Source organism: Macadamia integrifolia, chromosome 8 (assembly GCF_013358625.1).
Source record: "Macadamia integrifolia cultivar HAES 741 chromosome 8, SCU_Mint_v3, whole genome shotgun sequence".
In the NCBI taxonomy this organism is placed as follows: Eukaryota; Viridiplantae; Streptophyta; class Magnoliopsida; order Proteales; family Proteaceae; genus Macadamia; species Macadamia integrifolia.
Window position 1 is genome coordinate 13157866 of NC_056564.1, and position 19707 is coordinate 13177572.

The window sequence follows — 19707 nt, forward strand, 5'->3', positions numbered from 1 at the left end:
CCCCCCCCCCCCCCCCCCAAATTTGTTTCTCTTCCCTAATTCCTTCTCTTACTTTGGGGTAGAATATGCCTAGTTTGTGGTTTGATGTGGATTTCCAAACCTGTTTCGCCATTTTTTGACTATAAAACTTCAAGAAATTCAACTTTCCCTCACTAGCCTAAACTTGATTTATACCAATTTTCATAGTTCATCCAGTCTCAGTTTTTCACACTTTTTGCTTAAATTATTGCCCCAAACACTGGGGATTCAACTAGCCGCAAGGAGGCATTGAGGACACATTCTTTGGACTACAGTAATGACTTAACACTCGATCACAGTACTCCAACTTGCTGGACAGCAAAGGAAGGTACTGACCTAACATATATCCTTTATTAAATTTCCATGAATCCTCAAAATGAATTTTCTGCACTCATATTTGGATATTTTCATCATTTATGGCAGCTGTTAGACCTGATTATCTGCATGCATGTTGCGAATTTTGTAGTAGTAGACCTTCTCAAACACAAATTCTCTCAATCCTTGGACTTGTATTAGATTTCTCAAACCTGTCCTGCACCATATGACCAGAAATCAAACTAAAACAGCAACTATCAAGCTCAATCTATTCATTCCATTCCAATCTCATTCATCGGATGAGGTTACATATATGATAATCGTAAAACAGAAAATCCTAGTTGAAATCTAAAACAAAGATAGAGTTTGAGCCTTTCCTAGAACTATCAACAACCAACAGAATTAAAATAATGATTATTAAAATACAAAGATAACGCTAACAAATACATAAAATCCTAAATTCGCCTATTGAACCAGAAACAAAAATTTGGAACTAATTTTTCTCAAATTGGATCATCCATCAATTTGGACTTAATTTGTCTCAAATTGGATCATCCATCAATCTCATAGAAAACATTCTTTCTTCCCTTCAGACAAACAGTCTTTTGTTTTCACCAAGGATGCATTTTTGCTTTCAAAGCAGAAACATATAAATGAAAATAGTGTTTTCACTTTCTAGATTTATAACAGGAACAAGACAAAATGTACCCAGACACCCACTTATGTAATGAATGAAATTAGAATTTACCAAGGGAGGGAGGAAGGGAGAGAGAAACAGTAATAATAATAAGGGGGAAAGAACAACAAAGACGGTGGGTTTTTTGGGTTTCACAGGGGTGGGGGCGTATTTCACCGCCCACGTGACCAAGGACCCTTTTTTTGCCCTAATAATAATAATAATAATAATAATAATAATAATAAAGGAATAGAAATAAAAGAAAATTGCGGACAACTAAACTTACACAAATAAGAACAGGTAACAGCAAGACAGGAAAATATCATAATTCCATTGAAGCATGAAGGATTCCTTCCCCTTCACTCATGCTCAAAACATGTACCACAAATAAAAGAAGTTAGATTCTTAATTACAACACAATAATATTTAGCATCAGTATAAACTAATAAACCATTATAACCTACAAGTTACAAGGAACTTTTTAGCATATAACAGAAATGAATAGACAGGGACGAGAGATGTTGCATTCACCTGATGTTTAAGGGAGTCGAGAAACCTGCACCAGGATACATGCGACAACTGCGATTGCACATATTGCTGCAAAGTTGACACAAAGTGATTCATCTGGAGTCTGAAATACAACAGCAGAAAGATAAGAATAAGTTGAAAGCATACACAATAAATTCAGATATAAAAGAATGAACATAAAATCATAAGCAAGAACATGAAAATCTAAAATTTCTAAAAAAGGTCAAACTATGATTTTTTATGGAATCAATATAAGCTAAATACATCCTTGATCATTTGATCCAAAGGAAGAAAACCCGACCCCAGGCCATTACCATACATTAGGCTGAACATTGAGAGAGAATGAAGGACTGAAAACAAATTACCAGGGATTAGCATAGTTGTCGTGGCAGCAAGGCAAGCCAAGGGTGCATAGAATTTTAATTCAAGAAGGTCGCTTATGTGTAATAACAAATTTGACTCCTTTTACTTAAATGTGGACTAATGTGTGAAATGGAAAATAATCTCCTTTTATAAAGGAAATAAAAAACCATTCATAGATAGAGAAAACAGCTTTTTCTTCCTGTTATCCTCGATACTGGATGACCAAGACCAACACCAGAAGATGATTAGAATATGGAGAGCAGGAACAGTTAGGCACCCTTCTTCTTCAGCCACTGCTGGTCATGCTTCTACAGAGGAGAAAGCAGTGATGTCCACTGAAGATTATGTTTCATCCACTTCCCCTCTTTCCCCCAACCTTTCCTTTGGTGTGGGTGTGGGGGAGTGTGGGGTTATGGGGCTGAAAGAGTGTGGGAGTGTGGGTGTGTGCGTTTGTGTGGGTGGGTGTGTTCACGTCGTGAGAACAATCCAGTGGGTTGGGTCGCTTTGGAGATCTATTGATGCATATCAGTGGAGCTTGAAGAGAAGACAGAGCCAGCACGAACCAGCCCATCGAGCCTGGCCCATCAACCCTGCCTACCGAGACCTTTGGGTCAGCTGTTAGTCCACTTTCATGGGCCAGATTGAGGCCCACTACCATGCTAACAGTCAATGCATGGGGGACTTATATTAGTTTTATTATTTTCTATTTTAATATAGATTCTTTTATGCAGTAGTTACTAATTTAAGGATTAAACCTATTTTGTTATTTAGCCACAATTTAGATTCTCTTTTGTATTTAGTTTCTAAGATATTGTAAGGAGATCTCCTTTCCCATGCAAGGAGCGATCCAGTTTTTGTTTATCCTCAATACAAGAAGGGATGTCTACACAACACCCCATGATTGGAAGTATTTAAAACAAAAAAATAAAATTAAAAAATAAAAACAAAACAAAAAAACTTTTTGCTTTGTTGCTATGAGATTCAGCTATGATGAGAGACTGACCGGGGCCTTGATCATATCCCCCCCTCTTTTCTTTTTCCCCTTTCTTCTTGATTTTTCTCCTTTTCAGCTTCTGTTTTTTATACTCCGCAACTGAGTTTCTGTTGGAGGCTACCGATACCATCTTTAAAGGTCTACTAAAATGCCGTTGATGGTCCATAAACTGTCCCATCGAGTTTCATCAATAGCCTGAAGATTGGAGTTCAAGACCCTGCAGCACTGTTATTCTGGAGATTTCTGGCAGCAAGCTTCAAGTGGTGATATTCCTCCATCCAACCATTAACTGAAGCCCTTCCTATATTGCACTGTTCTCCCAATCCTGGCCACCTTCGACAGAAGTTTTAAGGCCATTCAATGTCTATATACTCTGTGGCCAAATATTTGAAGGGTTTAAGGTCTCCTTAAACCCTACCTTCGACTGAAAGTAGAGGCCCACCAGGGGTGGCCTTAGGGCTATGACTGCTGTTCTCATTAAGTTTCTATTTTGGGCGTTATTCTGATAACTCAGTCTCTGGTTATTATTGCAACCGAGATTTTGGGAATATCTCACTGTGCTGTTAATTACTGTTTGCATCATATTAACAATATATTGTCCCATGAAACGTGGGTATCCTTAGTTACTGATTTGGACAGCAGGTTGTCATCACAGTAACCTTGCTACGTAGTGTTATATCGTCTTTTGACTGACACATTCTGTGGGTTCCTATACTGTTGGCCTTATTATTAGGCTTATTACTGCTCTACTGTTACTGTCAAAGAGGAGTTTACCTTTCTGTAAATCAGTTCTATTGGTCCTGTTGTTGGGTTGGGTTGGGTTGTAAGATTGCTGTTTAGTGACCCTTGACCCCTTCATCTGTGGCTGCCTAGACAATGCCTAGACTATTATTGCTTAGGAACTCTTAACACAATAAACTGAGGAGACGTGATACTTAAAACATTGGAATGACTTCTGAGATAAAGTTCCAAACAGTAAAGATACAAAATATAAAGAGAGAAGGAGAATACCACGACTGGGCAGATGGTGAATCCAACGAGTACAACAGAGATACAATACATAAAAGGAAAGGAAACACAATAACGATCGTTCAGTGTACCTCAGCTTTATTAAGACATTGAAGTAACTCAAATTCTGTACACCTACACCAGCTTTACGATTCTCACTCACTGAATGCACCAAATTCTGTCAATTAACAATTTAATTTTAGTAAAGATTTGAGAATGGAGCATTCATAAGAAATCTGCGGTAAATGTGAAAACGAGTTTGGGAAATCTTAACAAGGATAGATGCAAAAGGATTCAAGCTCAAGCTGGCATTTGTCTCCAGAACTTTGGTAATAGCAAATGAATTAAAAAATAATTTAGATGTAATTAAAATGTAAATTGACCAAGGTAAGGTCATTATAGGACACCTTTTATCAGCTGCAATATTAAGCGTACCACATCAGCACTCATATCCCTACCAGTTTCAGAAATTTGGCAGTATGAACAAAGCTCCTATCAGGAATCAGGAAATAACCGATGCATATTAATAGGGAGGAATCAGCCTTATGAAGGGAGATCCATATGTTATTTTTGGCATTTGTAACATGGTTGGGATCCCTGCATTGTCTCCATCTCATATGGGACAAGACTGTTAAAAGGGTAAATGAGATCTCAACGTAAGAAACATTACTTTCTAGCATGTTCTTAAACTCCCTCTGTCCCACAAAAAATTTCCTCTTTGGATTTTTTCAATGTCTCAAATTCTTTGTCCATTGTACCATTTAATGCATTAAGTTTTTCTCATCTTCCCAATTTACCCTTCATTATTTTGTTCTATAAAACTTAAAATGCAAAATTAAACAAAGTACAAAGAGACTAGTAGGCATCAGTCTTGGAAACTTTCAACAACATTAGTAGGTAATTGTGGGATGGAGTAATAAGTAAAGGCTTAAATAGAGGTTACGTCTGAGCTCACTTCTGCAAATTTTCGAGCAAGCTCAATATTATACATGCGAATTACAAACTCTGTACTCTGGGCCAGAACATTTAAAACCCGAATTGTAGAGTTTGGAATCGACAAAGGGAGAGATTTCAGGAAGATAATTGAAATGCCTGGAAAAGCTATGCAATAACTGTTTTCAACTTCATAGGCCATCCCAATCAAAGATCTTACAATAAACCAATGTTAACAAGGTTCAGAATGGGGAGATTGTCTGAGGTCTCAAGATAGGGAGATTCAGGAAAATAATTTATTCGTTGAAAGAGTTATACTTGCTTCAAACAGTGAAATTGCAATTCCAGTTGTTGGAGGAAGACTAAGACTTGAACATTCCTCTCATCCTCGTATATGTCGATGATCAGGGAAAAGGTGAAGTTTTTTCCGACATGAGAAGTATGAGGCAAACCGGTTTCACCAAAAGTGGAGGCTTTAGCTCTCCAAAAATGTTGAAGGTGGATCATCTTATGGAGTAGGGCTACAGATTACACATAGGTTCACCTCTTTGTCCTGGTATGACTTTGAACCTTTTTCCTGTTTGCTTGCTTTTTTTCTTTTATTGAATCTTTCTAGAGAAAAATATTATATCCTAAAGAGCCTTGGGGTGTCTTTATGACACGTCATGGGTCATGTTTGTGCCAGTCCTAGACAAGGCCTGAGTGTGGACAGAGTAGGTTTTGCATGGCTTGGATATTGGTTATTTGTCTAGAAGATCTTGCATGGGCCTCAATGAAGATAGCATGTTTGAAGTGGAGATCTTGCCGCTGGAATAGTCTCTTAATAGTTTCTAATTTTGTAATCTGCTGCTTAGTAGTAAAGTCAATAGCTAAATAGTAGTTACTAATTTAGATTCTTTCTATTTTGTCTTAGCTGGTGGGTAGTGAATCCAGCCACAGGCCAGTGGCGGTGAAGCCTTGATCATATGTTCTATCCCTTTTCTACTTCTTCTTTTGTCTCCTCTGTTTTCCTGCATATTCTCAGTTTGCATGGAGTGTTCCTTTTACATCTTGGACTGCTATTGAGTGTATAAAGTGGGTTTCAGTCTTCTCCGAATCTCCATACTGTTGTGAAGGATTCCGTTATATCTGGTCAACATCTACTGTTAGTTCTACTAAGGTACAGCAACTTGGTTTTAGTTTCCCTCTTCGGTCCTGTCCCCCAGTTATTGCTGCAGTACTTATAGTTTCAACCCTTTGATTGAGGTCAGAATTGGTGAGTTTACTCCTTACCCTGTTGCTTTCCATCAATATACGTTTGGAGTCCATTAATATTGCTGATTTAAAGTTATTCAAGTTTTCCTTACTAATTTTACGTTCATCCCATTGGTTCAAGTTCAGCAGCCTAAGGCCAGCACTCAATCAAAATTTCAGGCCATTGGTTGACTGGTTTTGGGAGGTCTTGGCCTTTCCATTTTCTGTCCTAAGCTAATTCACTGCTACCTTGTCCTGTGGGTCAGTTCCATGAATCTCTCTCTCATGTATACTAAATGTTTTCTGTCCTTGGGGAACCAATGCACCCATAACAGCGGAAGCTGATATTTTAAATCATGGACAAAAAGGAGCATTTGTCCAAATATTTGCTTGCCAATGTGTATGCATGGGTTTTGGGGACAAACTGTGCAACAATATATAGGGGCATATCGAAACCATGTGCTACAGTAATAATAAAACAAAACTAATAAACAATTTGGAACAATAAATAAAGTGGGAAGTCAGCAATTGATACAAACTCAAAGAACATTGACAAGGTAGTGTTGAATGAAATAAGTTGATAAGAATACAAGATCAGCAATTAGAGAGCTGTACCTTCAATAAACACCATACATCAGATAAGGAAAAAAGAGCTAGCTTGATTTGAATCAAGAAACTGAAAATCTGAGCATATATTTTGAGTGCATCCGGGGTCAGAACAATACTAACTGGCCAATCCACTCTATAGCCCAATCCTATGAAATCGAAGGAATGTATTCCTGCCATTTGAATCACATAAATAGCTCAGTATATTGAAGAATTAATGGAAAAGAGACTAGCATTCCATACACACGGTTCGAAATTTCAGCGAAATTACCAACATATTTTGGTTTTGCATAAATCAAAATGAATGACTATCGAAATTTATAAGTGAAATTTACTGAAATGTCACCAAAATATTTTGGTTTTGATAGAGTTGGAAATGGGGACGAAATCCAAAATTTCACACCTTGGCCATACGTGAGGCTAAGCAACCTCTCTCTTCCACAGTTTCACTTAGGCTATGTTTGGAAGCCAAGAAAAGGGGGGTAAAAAAGAAATTGGGAAGAGAGAAAGACGCATAAAATAAATCATTGCCTCATCATGATTTTTGTCTAATTAGGTTTTTTTATTTTATTTTATCAGACAATCATAAAACCAGCTATGATGTATAGTGCGGAATGTTGGGTAGTTAAGAAACATCATGTAGATAAACTCAGTGTAGCAGAAATGAGGATGTTGAGATAGATCAGTGGTAACACTAGGAAAGACAAAGTAAGGAATGATCATATTAGAGCTGCTTTGGGAGTGGCTCAAATACATGATAAGCTATACGAGAAGTCGTTTTAGGTGGCGTGGTCATGTTCAACGAAGGCCTTTGGACACTCCCGTACAGAGGAGTGATTTGATTCAGATTGAAGGATATAAAAGAGCTAAGGGAAAACCTAAAATGACCTTAGGAGAAGTGGTGAGGAAAGACACATATAACTTAGGCCTAGTATCAAGTATGACATCGAACAGAGGTGATTGTAGGGCAAGGATCCACGCAGCCAACCCAATATAGTTGGTATGCTTTTTCTTCTCTTTTCTTGGCTTCCAAACATAGATAAAAATCTGGCATCAGAAGAAAATGTATACCGATAGAGGAAGCTGAAATGGGCATCATGCCTGATCCTTTCATGTACACAAATAATCGTTCCTTGTAATGGTCTCTTTCACATGAAGACCTCTGAACTGCCAGATCAAGTAGACCTTGGATTACTGATATTCCTTCATTTGCCTTTGCAGCATACCATTTCTGGTTTGAAGACCCAAAAGAGGTATCAGAGATGTTATTACATTAACCAACTAATTAACATTATGTAAATCATAACTTGATCCATCAGATACAATACATGATGCCAAAGAGACACGATGAATAGATCTGCCCAGTCTGCCAATTCCATAAAATGATACCGCCGCAATGCCAACAAATGTTCTTGTAAGTCAAATCCCTCCTCAAGCAACTTGATAGTGAAACTGCTGACATACTTGTATCTTGTAAAGTTCAGGAAAACAAGTACTTGTACGAATTTTTCTCTTCAAAAAGGACCAACTAGAACAAGAAAAGTCTAGTCAACAACAATGAAGACACCAATGAGTCCCAAGAATATTACCAAACAATTGGCATGAATCACTAGCCTTAATGAAAAAGAATCTAATAGATGAGACATCCCACCAAGAGGATGCCAAAGCACAAACTCCTAAGACTGCATAAGAAAACACAAGACAAAAGATTCAAAAGATACTAAGTCGGTTATAATATCATATATATTAAACTATTCAGCCATCAATAAGAAAGTCCATTCAGCATTAAGCGATAAATATATAAACTCTTTTGGACTAATGTCCCCTCACACTCCCTCATTTTCAAATGTTTGCACACCCACATTCAAGCAGCACACTAGATGTAAGCCATTTGGACTGATGTGATGCAATGAGTTTCAAACATAGGTCCATGGTTTTATAAAAAGTGACATGGACTCAGGCATCTACAACGTCAATATGTTACTTTCTTTGCAACTTGTAAAGGACCCGAATACCCAGAACTACAGCATTAAGCATGGCTCAGTGGCTGTAGAACAGATTCTTGTTCCAGTTCAATAAGATCTATCTGACAATGTCATGACCTGGCTCCGCCACTCATGGACAAGGCTAATTTCTATCCCATGCTTAACTTCACATAATAGATAATACCAGTGATAGGGAAGAGGTCAATGATATTAGATCAACGGAGATGTTGAAGTTGTATGTTGTTCTAAGTTCTAACATCCATCTTCGTGCTGCATATCGTAGCCACATTAATTCCCAGTTTGTGCCTCAACCATGAGGACATAAGTCCTTTTTCCATGCTTACTCATCAACAAACATATCAATGCAACGTGTTTCACGAAACTAGTAATAGATACAATAGTTACAATGATAAGATAACCTGATTCCTACATTGCACTTAGTTCACTAGAAAATTAAAAGTAGAATGTGAATGATGTATTAAATGCTGAAAAGGCAGACACAGAATGTCCAAGCCCCAGTTTTCAAGAAAAAAATAGATTTAGACCCTCAGTGTTAACCACCAAACAGGAAACAGGGGAAAACTTCAAAGCACATGCGAATGATCATTGGTCCAAAATCTGCAGTAACTGAAGGATCAAAGGATACTGAAGCATGATCTCTTGTAGCATGCATTTGTCTATGATGACATCAAGTGGTGTCTCACCAGTGACAGTTGAACTCTGTCTGTGACCTCCAGTATGATGTATGATTCTTTTACTAGAATAGTTCAGGGAACTTTCCCATTCAGCTCCACCAGAAACACCTGCTACAAGATCCACATCATGTGGTTTCTCCTTTGAGCTCGGAGATGAATAAGTATGACTTATTTTGGATTGATCAACTGGAACACCTTCTCTGCTGTGGCCAAGTTCTTCAAGGTGTTCATTCGTACCTCCTGCAGCTACATTAGGCTCCCTGGAATATGAAAGTGCAGATTGAAATTCATGTTCAGGAGTGGCAAGATATCTTTCCCCATAAGCCTTGCAAGGATCTTTGACTGATGAAAAGTCAAAGTATGGGAAAGATCCTCTCTTATCCATGCAGCTTTTATACCCAGACTTGTTCGATGTATGAAACCAAGCATTTTTTGTAAGCACAGGGTTAAGATTTAGATGATTGAAGTTGAACTTGAGTTCCCATGGTGGAAAGACAATTGATTTAGATGAAGCATCACTTATATTTTCAAGTTGACTCCTGCCAGTGGCTTGCTCCTGTACAAATTTGTTGTTGGGAAACGCCTCATCAAAATATGGACATCCTACCTTCAAGACTTTCATATTTCTGTCTGCAAGCTTTAGGTTAGAGTCATTGAGATGTTGCGACTCACCTCTGTAGTTTTCATCAACACAAAAAGGGTTTTTTGAAAGCCCTCCAAGAGGCCAACAAATAGCAGACTGATTATCTGCAAACTGAATCTCTGGCATCCAGGCCAATGCTGAGTCCTCCAACTGATGATGCACTGAATTTATCTCATTTTCACAAGGACTCAGGAAAGGATTGACTGAATCCATTCTTCCACAGGTTTTATGAGAAGAAATTTCCAAATCATGTAGATTCTCACTTTGAGTAGGTTTTTGCAATAAATTTACTATTGGTAAAATTGTTGATGATCCTGAAGCAGAGAAATACCCAGGTTCCATCCCAATAAAACTACCATGCAACTCAGCAAGCCTCTCCATCTCAGTTTGCTCTTCAAAACTATCCAAAGATGAAGATTCGAAGGGATCAACCAGACAAGAGGACTCAGCTGTGCTAGAAACATCAGAATCCTTGGTAACACCAGCTCTGGAAATTTTGAATAAAATTGTCAGCATTATCCAGAAAATAATACCATTTGAAAAAGCCAAGTAACAAGGACCTTCAAACTAGAAGGCACACCTCTCATTGCTGAGGGAAAAATTAGAAAATAAAAAATGAGTAGGAGGAACTGCTGATAAAGTAACAACGCACAACAAGATATATCAATGGCACCGGAATACATCAAATGTATGCTCTTTTCCCAGCCCCCCAAAAAAAAAGAAAATTACTTCTTTGTGGGGTGGGGGGAGATTGAGTGTGCATGTTTGTGCACGTGTGCACATACACATGTTCATGAAAGAGAGAGAGAGAGAGAGAACTAACAAATTTGAGTCCCCATCATCAGTAGTCGAGGAAGGTGAAAACAAGTTGTCATTTGATGTACATGGAACTTGAAAATTTAGATTTCCCATAACGTTATCAACAAAGATAGGGATCACCTGAAAAATAACACAAATTAATCCTCATGCAATTTCCCAAAAAGCACTTACTAAGATACGACAACATACACAGCAGCATCACAATCTTACCTTTAACCAGTAGTGCAGATTACAGTTTACTTAACAGAAAATTGACTAGAATCATCACAAAGGTCAAGGTTGACACCAGCACAGTGATCAGAGAATGGCTAAAATAATATGTAGATGTGTTAATTTAGTATATGTTGAGGTCAGCATGTCTTAAGCCTCTCTTGCACTGCCTCCTCCATAGGTTGGACATAACACAAGTTCTCAACTAGTCTATATTTAAATGACTGCACAGCCTGAAATGTTAATGACCACGGAAACTTCCACCATATGCTAGGGGTCAGAAGATTAGTTTCTATTGCACTATGGCAGTAGCTCAATACATACAGGGTACAAACAAGGACATTACCTAAAGATGTAAACATGATATTATTCTTATATTCCTTGATTACACATGCAGAAAGCAACCATTTAAGGAGGCAATGTTAATGAAAGAAAATAGTTATTGCTTTGGAACTCACCTTTTGACATTTGGTATCTATTCCTGTAAAGAAATTTTGCTGTTTTTCCCGCATCATATTGTACATATTTTCCCTAGTAAGTATAATCTCTTCTATTCTTCTTTTGTTGAAAGTCAATGAGGAAAAATAGGATATATTTTCACTTGGAGAACGATTCCAGCAGGGAAGGACATCCTCGTAATTATGATCTCCACTACCCATATAATTACATAGATCAAGCATTTTAATTAGCACTTGAAGCTGCTGACCCGCTCGAAGAATGGGAATGCATAAGTCTTTCAGAAAACAAGGTATTGCAACTCCAGCTTGTTCCTGAAGTGCAAAGCACAGATTTCAGGAATGATTTAGATATTATTATTTTTTAAAGAGGGTTCCAAAAAAGCAAAATTTAAAGACTAAAATGAATAATATTACCTTGACAAAAGCCAATGAGTAATCATAACAGAAGCCTGCGTTACCATGTGAATAAAGAGGAGAGTTTTCCACACACTCTACAAAAAACTCCTTATAAGGATCAGTAATCCTTGCTTGGTAAATCCACGATTTAATGAACCCACAATATGGTTCACATGAGCAGAGAAAAAGAAACTTAAGGAGTGCAAGGTGAACCGGATCGGCATCCTAAAAGAAGAATATAACATTATCAGCAGCACATATAACATTGGTGGAAAATATAAAACAGAAATCAGCAACCAGATGAAGACTAAAAACTTGAATTCTACTTACTCTGAGCTGAGTATACAAGTATGTAAGCAAATTTCCAGCCATGTGGAAGTTACAGAACTCGGCAGTAGCTCCTGCAATCAAATCTTCAAGAGAAGATAAGGATAGATCAGAATCTACTTTCTTGAGGAGGCATATATTTCCAAGAGCCTCTATATGAGTCCTTAGTTCCTTGGTGTGTAGGTAAACTTCAAGGAGAGTAATTCGAGAATGCACCACTGTTGTGAGACAGCCTACTCCAGAAAAATCAGGTTGAGACAAATCCACATTCTTGGATGAACGCCTGAGATCTACTGAAGCATATAATGTATCTAGTGCACAGATGTATCCTTCTAAGACTTTTCCAACTGCAACAGCGAATGCCTGATTAACAAGACTGTATCGAAGTTCAACGCCTGCTTCATCTTGATAATGAATTTGGCTTTCAGAAGATTCTGAACCCACATTTTTCCTTCCCATATCATCGTCCTCTCTGCCTTTCACATCTAAATTTGAGTTTCGACAGAGAAAATAATCAACAAATCTGCGGATGAGGAGAACTAGGAAACCTGACTGTCCTATAGACTTAAGAATATTTCCCAATGCTTTAGTGCTCAAGGACCGGTGCCACAGGCTAGGAATTCGATGAGAAGTTCTATCGGCTGGATCAGCACAAAACGCAGCAGAGAGCTTTTCGATGCCGTCAATGGCTGACTGGACGCCTTGTAATGCATTAATAACCAACCTAACCAAACTGGCCTCCTACGGGGAAAAGGAGAAGAAAATCAAATTGTAACTACTGTCTAAACCATGTTTATTTCTGGTGCATTTCACAATATACAGCTTTTAGGGTTTGAGAATAGTGCCAAGTCTTTCAAGTGCATTACAGTAACAAATCCAAGAAAATTTGAATAGGAAGGGAAAAAAAAAACTAGGGTTGAAAATTAAACAATAAAGCTATCTAAATTCGAACTTGAGACGATAAATTTAGAACTAAAGATCTGAAATATAACATACAGAGACCGTCGACGGATCGTAAAGAGGTTCCAGAGATGACGTTGAGTTACAGCTTCCGGATAGAGAGACTCCACTTTCGAAAGGTATCGATTCCCAGGGTTTGGAAGGCAGCCACTGATCATCTAACTTGAGATTTTGAAACAACGAAGCAAAATTCAAATCAACTGCCATCAGTGAATTCGAGAGAGCGTCGTCTCAGTTGTGAGTCTGATACTAACTCAAGATTTTGGTTCTTAAATCTTGAATCTTGAATCTTGAAACTTGAATCGTAGCCGATTGAAAAGTGGGAGCTTCCCCTTTGAAAGACTTCCCGCTTTTTTCTTTTTCTTTTTCTTTTTTCTTTTTTTTTTCTTTTTTTCTTTTTTTTCTTTTTTTCTTTTTTTACCTGTTAGTTTCGTTTGAGTAGATTCTGGCCCAGTGAGGTGCAGAGCTGAGAATCAAGTTCTTACAAGACAGGAATTGGTTCTAATTACTCTTGAATCGGCCCTTTGATCTGAAAATCCACCGATTCAAAGGGAATTCTTTATGAGCATATTTCAATTCAGAACAGGCAGAAATCGGGCTTCGTTCCCAGCCGATTACGAGGCGAATCGGCGGAATACCAATCCCATCGAGATCCTCTGGGACGCGCAATGCAGAGCTTCTCCCAGACACAGGGGGTGAAACGACATCACAGGGGTGGTTAAGTCATTTCGACCGTTGAGTTCAACGACTAAAATCGTGCATTTATCTGTGGTGAGTTCAAAAGTCGAGACATTCATATGTTCATGAAGGTGATAGAAACACTGAGTTTTATCACTGTGTTGCCCGTCATCATTTGTGAAAACGACGGATTGAATCTATTCTTAACCCCGAGGGGGCCAAAGTATTTGAAGCCAATAAGATGGCACAGGTGTTTGCGAATCACCTTTCTTCCATTTACATTTCGTCTTACCCTTTGGATGCTTCTTTTGTTGAATGCCTATTTCCTATAATCCTCACAGGGGATTCTGTTAACTTTCTCCATTCCATCTCCGATCCATCGGAAATTAAAAAAGTTGTGTTTTCTATTGGCCCGTATAAGGCACCTGGAATATATGGGTTTCAAGCTTGCTTTTACTAGAAGTTTTGGGATATTGTTGGGTCAGATGTTTGTCGATCGATATATAGGTTTTTTGAGACCGGGTCTCTTTATGGTGGCATGAATCACACCTTGCTGTGTCTTATTCCTAAGAAGGATGAGGCTTCTCATGTGGATGAGTTTCTTCGACCTATTAGCCTGTGTAATGTGTGAGTTACAAATTTATTGCAAAGATTTTAGTTAACAGGTTAAAATCTATTCTCCCTTCTTTCATTTCTCCATTCCAAGTTGCTTTTATACCAAGTAGGCAGATTTTTGACAATGTTGTCTTGGCCCATGAAATTTTCCATTTTCTTAGGAAGAAGAAAACTGAAAATTTGGGCTATGTGGCACTTAAGATTGATATGTCCAAAGCCTATGATTGGCTCGAATGGGGTTTGATTACTCGTCTGTTTGAACTTTTGGGTTTTGGAACCAACTGGTGTGCCTTAGTCCAACACTTGATTTCATTTGTTTCCTACTCTATTAAACTAGAGGGATCAGCTTTTGAACACTTTGTGCCCACTTGGGGTATAAGACAAGAATGTCCATTAAGCCCTTATTTATTCATTACAGCGATGGAAGTGTTGTCTCGTCTTCTATCTACTTACAGAGACTTAAACATGTTTAAAGGAGTTAAGATTTATCGAAGAGCTCCGGAAATTACACACCTCCTATTTGCGGATGATGTGTTCATTTTTTCTCGTGCTACTATGGAGGATCTTATGACTATTAAGGCCGTGTTGGATCTCTTTTTTGACTTATCTGGCCAACACGTCAATTTTTCTAAGAGTGGCATGTTTTTCAATACAAATGTGCCTGTCGTTGAAAAATGACGACTATGTAATCTAGTTGGCATCAACGAATTAACCACTTCGGCTCCTTATCTTGGCATGAATCTTTTGTAGCCCCACTCTAAGGTTAAAAGTTTTCAATCTATTATAGACAGTATGAGAGGGAGACTATCATTGTGGAAGTCCAATATTTTGTCTTTCACTGGTAGAAGGATCCTCATTCGATCCGTACTGTACTCTATTCCGTCTTATTGGATGTCCTATTTTGCTCTTCCTCAACATACTTGCCTGGACATTGACTCAATCTGTTCCCGCTTTTGGGCTGGGTCATTCTCTTCGTCCTCTAAAATGCGGTTAATTTCTTAGACTTGAATTTGCACTCCCTTGCAGAAGGGTGGGCTTTGGCTGCGTGATGCCTCCACCCACAATAAAGCTTTACTCCTCAAACTGGCATTGAGTTTGCTTTCTGAAAAGGACTCTTGTTGGGCTAAATGTCTCAAAGCAAAATACTTCCATAGTACATCTATTTTTGGCCCTAAAACTACGAAAAAGCGGGGGTCCGGGATTTGGAATAGCATTACAATGGTCTTACCTTTTCTTTAAACTATAGTCCGTGCCATCCCAGGGGATGGGCGTTCTATCTATTTCTGATTTGACCCATGGCTTCCTTCAAGATACGGACTTGTTTTCACTCCTCCACCCATTGGAGCCTCAAATTTTACTATTAATTCACTAATGAGTGACGATAATTGGGATGTTCAAACTTTGCGTGATCTTCTGCCTCATGGTTTTTGTTCTACTATGCTTGCTACAAACACCTCAGGTGAGGCTGATGTTTGGCAATGCACTCTTACATATGATTCTCGTTTCTCTTCTAAGTTTGTTGCACGGGCCTTGTTAAATGAGTGTTTAGGGCGTTCTAACCCATCTTTCCTCTATCCTTTTCCTTCTAGTTGGTGGAAATTTCTTTGGAAACTATGCATTCCTCCCATATTTAAAATTTTCCTATAGTGGACACTTCACCGTGGTCTACCAGTAAGGAATTTGGTGTCTAAATGGTTAAATATCCATGACTCTTGTGTTTTTTGTGGTACTCACTTGGAAACAATATTGCATATTTTTCTACATTGTGATCTAATGAAACGTATCTGGGCAGCAAGCCCTCTTGGGTTTCGACCCTCTATTCCTGATGGTGTTTCTTTTCAGGAAGTGGTTTTTAATTTGTTTAGTACTCCTGTTTTTTCTCATTCTGAAAATAAACACTACTTCAGCCTTTTTACTATTATTATTTACTTTATTTGAAAACATCGTAATGACATAGCTATGAAAAAATTGCATTTTAACCCACAAGCCTTATTAGAATCTATCAACTATTGGGTTGCTAATTTAGATGTTTTTAAATTGACTAACTCTTCTGATTCTGGTGCTTTTCCTACAGATGATCCGGCAGTCATCTTAGCCAGATACCGACCCCTCAATTTTTTGTCTTCTTACATAGTAGTAGGTATTGGAATCTCTAACTTTCTAGAAACCCAAGCAGGTTGGTGTTTTGGTGTTATGTGTCAAAGAAAGTTTGCTATTATCAGAATGGGTGTTCTCTCTTCTCGAACAGTGGCCGAGGTGGAAGCATTTGGCATTCTACAGGGTTTACTATATGTTGTGGACAGGGGTTGGAGTGTTAGCGAAGTATGGTTTTCACACAAACCTCTCCTTCAACTCATACCTCAACCCTCGGGTTCCAGCTGGCCTCTAATCTTGTTTGAGGTTTTTTGGCGATTATATTCGTAGTTTGGTTTTCTGAAATATGTTTATAGCGACTTACTAACTACTCCATGCCTATGGGAAATCATGCAGTCTCCAATATGTTAATCTGTAAATATGTTAGACTCTTATGATGTACCCCTTGTTAATTATTAGTAATGAAGCTTTATTTCTCATAAAAAGAAAAAAATGCTCTGGAACGATTTATACCATTAATTGGGTAAAGAGTTGCCATATTTCTTCTGATAAAAGGGCAAAAAAAAAAAAAAGCACAACCTAGAAGACATTTTTCTTTCTGATCAAAAGCAGGTATCGCAGTTGACACAAGGAAGGCATTGCTTACTCAAAAATTGAAAAGTAAAAGACACAAAGGGAACATGATTTAAACATAGTATGATTCAGCACAACCAAAGAGGAGTTCCAAAGAGTGCAAATTAAACAAAGAATTTTAAACTTTCCTGGTACAGTAGTTAAAGCATGTTTTCAAACCCAAAAAACAGCACAAAGCCTAAGAAACCAACCAAAGAATAAGTCCATTCCAAAGAAACCCCAAACAGTAAGTTCTCAGTTTTTCATATAAAGCCCCATGAGAGGAGGCCTTTCCTTTTCATAGCTCCATACTGCAAGACTCTTATCGAAATAGAAAATTAAAAGAGATAAAGAAAACCCAAATGGCTCGTTCATATCAAAACTTTGATCCCACGTCGGAATGGATAGATGAGGAAGGATCAAAAACTCTCACCATCAATCTTCCGGGTATGTCTTTGGTAGTCGAATTAGTCTCACATCGATTTTGAGTGGGACGACACATTTTTTCATATTCTTGTAAACACTTTTTATTAGATTGATGTTTTGAAACTCAATGTGTTTATGCAGAATTTAAGAAAGAACAAATAAGAGTTCAGCTCAATGCCCCTCAGAATTTGAAGATCTCCGGAGAACGAAACCTCGGCAACAACAAATGGAGCTGTTTCGAAAAGAATGTTCAGATTCCAAACAACTGCGACATCAATGGACTCCGGGCAAAATTCGACGGCGAAATTCTATCCATCATAATGCCCAAAATAATCACTCCGGTCCAGCCTCAAGTCCAGACAATACTAACCCAATCGGCGCCACCTAGTAAGAAACCGGTGACTGAGCCAAAGCCCCAGGTCCCACCTAACACAACTCCAGAAGCACCACCGAGTCAAAAACCCGAGACCGGAACCCCACCCAAAACAGCTCTTCAAAAACCACCGAGTCAAAAACCCGAGATCAAAACCCCACCTGAAACAGCTTTTCAAAAACCACCGGGTCAGAAACCGGTAAGCGAACCAGAGTCGTCTCAACCACCACCGAGTCAAAAACATGCAGCTGAAAAGACTCCGGAGAAGGAGCAGGGAAAGGTTGATGGGTCGGCGGCCGGTGGAGAAAGCAAAAGATATGAAAACACGGCAAAAGCCAAAGAAGGTGTGAATGATGATGATGGTGGTGCAAGAGTGAATAAGGAGGATAGCTCAACCGGATCAGGTGTGGCTGCTACTGTGGCTAATGATCTCACCATGGGGGTCTATGGGCCTAAACAATTGATCGTGAATGTAGTTGTGGGTCTTTTGGTGGTGCTGGCACTTGTGATTTATGTGAAATATTCTCTAGGCCGGTCCTCTACAAGAGCTACTACAGACTCAGACTAGTCTTATATATTGTGCTATTGTGCTACTTATACATTTGTAATTAAATGCAGTATTTGATGCTGAGAATAACAAGTGATACCTTATCAAATAAAGAAATTTGGGTTTTCATTTACATATTTGATCTATCAAAGTTTATAAAGAATCAAAGGTTGCACTTAATTATCATTATTTTATTGCTGAGATGATGGAAACTTCAGATTTCCCATGCTCATAATAAATAAAACATGTCAAGATGGAGACGGTGGGGTTGTGTGATAGAGGATCCTCGTTCAGGGTTGCTTATATTACCTATGATATATGTTGTTTCTAAATCAACCCAATGCCCATGCCTAACACCCCCTAAACAAAGTAATGAGTCAATTTAGAACTAGAATCGAAAATGAAATCCTAAGTCAACATCAAAATCGGTCTAAAAAATTCGATTTGATTATTATTTTAGAAATTTTTTTTTATTCAATTTAAACAATTTTGATTTTGATTTCAGTCTAGAAACCCTTGATTTGAATTTGAATCAAATCAAATCTAAAATCATACTAAACCCTACAATCATGAGTATTTGTTGCGTTAAAGTGTGAAACTACCTGATGCGGAAAAATTTGACCGGACTATCTCTCCTGCAGTTCCTGATGCTTTGGCCGACCTGCACAGAAAAGATGACAAGGAGAGCCGGGCTGACCCGACGGGGGCTCTCCGATGCCTAAGTTAGACCTTTCCACAACAGATGCTCAAGAGAGTTTTACGGTATGAGAAGTGAGTAATCCATCCCTTGTGATGGAGGCTTACCTTGGTATTTATAGGCTGCTCATGGAGGGCAAGTGGGAGACGATTGTGAAGAGTCCTGCTTAGGCGTGGAGTCCTTAAGGAGAGTGGCTCTGTGATTCCGGGAATATTCCTGGAACATTCCCCTCTTAACTAGGAGAGATCAACCGTGTGACGTCATGATGATGGAGCACGACATGATTGAGGCCGAGGTGGTGCACGGCCTGATTAGTGCCGAGGTGGAGCACGGCATGATTGAGGCCGAGGTGGAGAACGGCTTGATGGAGGCCGACGTGGAGAACGGCCTGATGGAGGCCGACGTGGAGCACGGCCTGATGGAGATCGAGGTGACAGTACGGCCTAATAGATGCTGAGGCAGTAGCACGGCGTGTTGGAGGCCGAGGTGGAGCACGGC

At 38.7% G+C, this 19707-nt stretch overlaps 2 protein-coding genes across 10 annotated transcripts in view; one reads left to right on the plus strand and one right to left on the minus strand.

Annotated features, from left to right (window-relative positions):
* The window catches only part of LOC122086510, a 28482-nt gene extending 14520 nt beyond the window's left edge, over positions 1 to 13962 (minus strand). Inside the window, exons 1-13 of one of the 9 annotated variants that reach the window (XM_042655367.1) lie at positions 13204 to 13955; positions 12211 to 12948; positions 11899 to 12105; positions 11485 to 11796; positions 10821 to 10936; positions 9306 to 10484; positions 8003 to 8144; positions 7776 to 7905; positions 6684 to 6847; positions 3995 to 4080; positions 1541 to 1640; positions 1296 to 1366; positions 451 to 550 (exon numbers count right to left, since the gene is read on the minus strand). In XM_042655367.1, coding sequence (XP_042511301.1) covers positions 451 to 550; positions 1296 to 1366; positions 1541 to 1640; positions 3995 to 4080; positions 6684 to 6847; positions 7776 to 7905; positions 8003 to 8144; positions 9306 to 10484; positions 10821 to 10936; positions 11485 to 11796; positions 11899 to 12105; positions 12211 to 12948; positions 13204 to 13374 — 3516 coding nt within the window. In that variant the 5' untranslated portion in view covers positions 13375 to 13955. Of the gene's footprint in view, positions 1 to 450; positions 551 to 1295; positions 1378 to 1540; positions 1641 to 3994; positions 4081 to 6683; positions 6848 to 7745; positions 7906 to 8002; positions 8145 to 9305; positions 10485 to 10820; positions 10937 to 11484; positions 11797 to 11898; positions 12106 to 12210; positions 12949 to 13203 lie in introns of those variants that run through there. The other 8 variants (XM_042655366.1, XM_042655368.1, XM_042655370.1 and 5 more) reach the window with 8 other exon arrangements.
* A 3490-nt stretch (positions 13963 to 17452) lies between these two features.
* On the plus strand, positions 17453 to 18645 carry LOC122087419 (putative proline-rich receptor-like protein kinase PERK11). Its single transcript, XM_042656550.1, has 2 exons — positions 17453 to 17613; positions 17734 to 18645. The coding sequence occupies exons 1-2, from the start codon at positions 17529 to 17531 to the stop codon at positions 18531 to 18533; spliced, it is 885 nt and encodes a 294-aa protein (XP_042512484.1). The 5' UTR covers positions 17453 to 17528; the 3' UTR covers positions 18534 to 18645.
* Positions 18646 to 19707: the final 1062 nt, after the last annotated feature.